The sequence below is a fragment of the Trypanosoma rangeli genome (genome assembly GCF_003719475.1).
Source record: "Trypanosoma rangeli strain AM80 chromosome Unknown Tra_15.4_contig_00131, whole genome shotgun sequence".
Classification (NCBI taxonomy): Eukaryota; Euglenozoa; class Kinetoplastea; order Trypanosomatida; family Trypanosomatidae; genus Trypanosoma; species Trypanosoma rangeli.
Window position 1 is genome coordinate 44,369 of NW_021705873.1, and position 3,725 is coordinate 48,093.

Below are 3,725 nucleotides of genomic sequence, written 5' to 3' on the forward strand. Positions count from 1 at the left end.
GCGACGTGTTCGTGGCGGGGCTTGCGGCTGGCGACGTCGCCGCGATCGCGAGGCACGTGGCGTCGCATGGCCGTGTGCGTGTGCTCGTTGCGTTCTCCGAGTTTGCGCTGCTGCACGCCGACTTCGTCGCTGCTTTCGATGGCGGTGCGGGTGCCGACCGCATTGTGTTTGCGACGAGCCTGCCGCACTGGAACGACATGAAGTCGACGTCGGAGACCACCCAAGATTTCATCCGCAGTGTGCCCAACGCCGCGGAACGGACGCCGCTGTCACTGAGGGCTTTCGCTGCCACGCGGCTGCTGCAGACTGTTCTCTCGCGCATGCACAAGGTGACTGCTGGGCTACTGGCTGACTTCTTCTACAACAACGTGGCAATCACCGTGAAGGGCATGCTGTACGGACCCTTCACTGACGGCACGGCGTGTGACGCAGATGACGGTGCTGGGTGCGGTAAGAACTACGGGTCGACGCGCATTTCTGTGTGGTCGCTTGCCCGTGCGCTGGACCCCGCCGTGCCCGTGCTGTTTCCCGCTGTGACCCCGTCGATGGAGTACACGGAGCCCGGTAGCTGGCTGACGATGGCGCAGCTGATCGGCATCATCGTCGGCGTGATGCTGCTGCTCATCATCATTGCGGCTGTGGTGGTTGTGGTGCTGCATTTCTGCCGCGACTCGCGTAACAACGCGAATGCGCCGAAGGAGCCGACAGACCCCGTGACGCTTGTGTTCACCGACATCGAGAGCAGCACGGCGCTGTGGTCCGCGTGTTCCGAGGTGATGCCCGACGCCGTAGCGACGCACCACCGTCTGATCCGCGTGCTGATCGCGAAGTACGGCTGCTACGAGGTGAAGACGATCGGCGACTCGTTCATGATAGCGTGCAAGAGTGTGTTCGCCGCCGTGCAGCTTGTGCGTGAGCTGCAGCAGGTGTTTCTGCAGCACGAGTGGGGGACGACTGCGCTCGACGCCGCGTACCGAAAGTTCGAGGAGGGCCGGGCGGAGGAGACGGAGGGGTACGTGCCGCCGACAGCGCGCCTGGACGCCGCTGTGTACCGGCAGCACTGGAACGGTCTGCGGGTGCGTGTGGGGGTGCACACCGGGCTGTGCGACATCCGGCGCGACGAGGTGACGAAGAGGTACGACTACTACGGCGACGCGGCGAACATGGCGGCACGCACGGAGAGCGCGGGAAACGGCGGGCAAGTGCTGCTGACGCGTGCGGCGTACATGGCTCTGAGCACGGCAGAGCGGGAGGAGGTGGATGTGACTGCGTTGGGCGCGGTGGCGCTGCGCGGGGTGCCGCGGCCCGTGGAGATGTACCAGGTGGACGCTGTGCCCGGGCGCACTTTTGCGGCGCTGCGGGTTGATACAGGTGAGGAAGCGGATCTTGACACCGGTGTGTGCGATAGCATTGCCTCTGGCTTCACTCGCAACACCTATTATGATACCTCCGTTTTGTTTCTTTCGTGCTTGGTGAGTCCGTATGCCCTTCGCCAGCGTGCTAGCCTTCTTGAGTCTCTTTGCACGAAGTGGCGCGTGCGGGGGGTCGAGCGGGGGGCAATGTCCTGCGACGAGTACTGCGCTGCACTGGTGGATGCGCTTGCGAGTCGTGTGGGGCGTGTGTTCGGTTGTCGTATGGAATCATCTGCATCCGTTTCTTTTTTGCGGTCTGCTGCTTTGTCAACGGGATCGATGCGTGCGCCGAGGGGGTGGCAGAGTTCCACTTCCGTTTTGTGGTGTGCGCCGCCTCCCGTCGCTGAGCGCCAATCCATTGCGCTCCCCACCGGTTGTGCGGCTCGGGCACCGCGGGAGTTGTGTGTGGGCCCCGCCGGTATGCGTCCGGCTATGGTGCGAGGGATCGGGCGGGGGGTGCGTATCTTTTCTGACTCCTCAGATGAAAACTTTGTGTGCTCACGCCCACCGCACGTGTGAGGCACATGAATTCGGTGTGACTTGCCGGTCGCCCCTCTTTGCTCCGTGGGCGTGTTTGCGTCTTCCCTCTCGTGACGGGCCACCTTCACCGGGTTCGGTTCATCCCTCACGTTCTTTGCACGACGTGAAGGCACGTGTTTTTTTTTTTATGGGTGTTGCGGTGGCAGTCTAAATCGGTGTTGCAGGTTGCGTTTATGTGCGCCACCGCGTCGATATATCAATGCGTCTCTCTCTCTCTCTCTCTCTCTCTCTGCGTGTGTGCGCTACCGTGCCGCGAGCGCCCCCTGTTTGTACGTTGCGGGAGGGCGCAGCAAGGGCGTTGGTTGTGTTTTCAGTTTTGTTGTTTGCTTGTTTTTTGCCTGGCCACACGTCGTGTTTGCCAGAGTGGGGTCTTGTTTGCCGCCGGTCTTTGTGCCTCCCCTGTGCGACCCATTTTGGTCTTTTTTTTTTGCTCTGTGTTTACTCCTTTGACTCGTTTTTTTTATGGACGTTTTTCTGGGCGCCGAGTGTTTTCCTCCGTGCCTCGTTTTTTACTGCGCTCACCCCGCCGCCGTCGGGGGGTGGCCAGGCGACGTGCTCGTGCACACAGTTGCAGCCAGTGCGCCCCTATTGCCCTCACCGCGGCGGCGCCTGCGGCTGCATGCGTCTGTGTGTGTATTGCAGCGGTGTGCGGCCCTTCAGTTGCGTGTCTTTTCTTTTGTTCTTGCTTTGACTCTTCCGTTTCTTCCCGCAGTGGCGAAATGTGGCGGTGGATCTGAGGTGCGCTACGGCTGCCTGGCGCCAGCAGCGTGCTTTTGGGCGTTGCCCACGCAATTGTTGAAACGAGGGGTGTCAGTCTCAGGGCTGCACTGCTGTAGGGGTGTGGCGGCGGTACTGCAGGCGACGCACCTGCAGCGGCGCGGCCCTGGCGGTTATGTACGCTGCGGGGGTCCCGTATGCGGCGGTCATCAGGTGCAGTGTGCCGCGCACATTGGAGGAGAGGTGATTGCGTCCGGCTTTTGTCGCGTGCGTTATGTGCGCCGCAGGGGCCTGTCGCGACGATGGTGGCTTTTGCTGTCGCGTCCACACCGCGGGGTATTGGGATGCTTTTGTTGTGCGCGGGTGAGCACCATGTGCGGGTGTGGTCTTTTTCTGGTGGTTGTGCGGCGGCGTTGCCCACTCCTTGCTGTCGGCGGTTGGTGCGTGGCTGGTGGTGCCTACCGCCGTCTCCATCGTTTGCCAGTTTGCTCGTCTGTGCCCACCGCCCGCGTGTGTGCTGCTGCAGTGCACGGCAACTGCCTGCGCCTGCGCCTAGCAGCTGCGTTGGTGCGTTTCCTACATGACCATTGACGAGGCCCTGGGCGGCCTTGCCGTGGTGCCAGGGCTCGGTGCTTTGCGGAGGGGGAAACCAGTAGCCGTAAGTTGGTGCCTTCGACTTGTTGTTGGTTGATGGTGGCGGCGGCCGGGCTTTGCGTGGCACCATGCCCAGGAGGCCCGGGAGAATTGTGATGGATTTCCCACCCAACAACTGCAGATACCGAGGTGTAGCGACATCTCTCGCACTGAGGATTCATCAGTGACGGCTTTTTTGGCCGTGCGGGGTGTGGAGTTGAACCTGGGTCCCGTCTTGTGTGTCACCCAGTGTAACGCTGGCGGGCGCAAGCAGGAGAAGCGGATCTTCCTGGAGGTGGGGATGGAGGAGGGGCAGGCTTGGGCACGCGTTCCGTTTGAGGATACCCATTTTACTGTGAACGAGTGCGAGTGTTTTTGTTTACGTGCCTGGAGTCACTGGGTAGGAAGCTGTAAGGGTGGCTT

General features: G+C 61.8%; 3 protein-coding genes across 3 annotated transcripts in view, besides 1 other annotated feature; all 3 read left to right on the forward strand.

Annotated features, from left to right (window-relative positions):
• Positions 1–352, forward strand: part of TraAM80_04489 (adenylyl cyclase) — a gene marked incomplete at both ends in the record, with an annotated part of 2,316 nt that extends 1,964 nt beyond the window's left edge. Inside the window, one exon of the mRNA XM_029381415.1 lies at positions 1–352. This exon is cut by the window's left edge and continues 1,964 nt beyond it. Within this exon, the coding sequence (XP_029238815.1) occupies positions 1–352 (352 nt within the window).
• Positions 353–389: 37 nt separating this feature from the next.
• Positions 390–1,931, forward strand: TraAM80_04490 (receptor-type adenylate cyclase; the record flags this gene model as incomplete). The annotated part of the gene is made up of 1 exon (XM_029381416.1): positions 390–1,931. The coding sequence occupies one exon, from the start codon at positions 390–392 to the stop codon at positions 1,929–1,931; it is 1,542 nt and encodes a 513-aa protein (XP_029238816.1).
• A 225-nt stretch (positions 1,932–2,156) lies between these two features.
• Positions 2,157–2,183: a microsatellite.
• Positions 2,184–2,414: 231 nt separating this feature from the next.
• On the forward strand, positions 2,415–3,260 carry TraAM80_04491 (uncharacterized protein; the record flags this gene model as incomplete). The annotated part of the gene is made up of 1 exon (XM_029381417.1): positions 2,415–3,260. One exon carries the CDS (start codon positions 2,415–2,417, stop codon positions 3,258–3,260), a length of 846 nt encoding a protein of 281 aa, XP_029238817.1.
• Between the last annotated feature and the right edge of the window lie 465 nt (positions 3,261–3,725).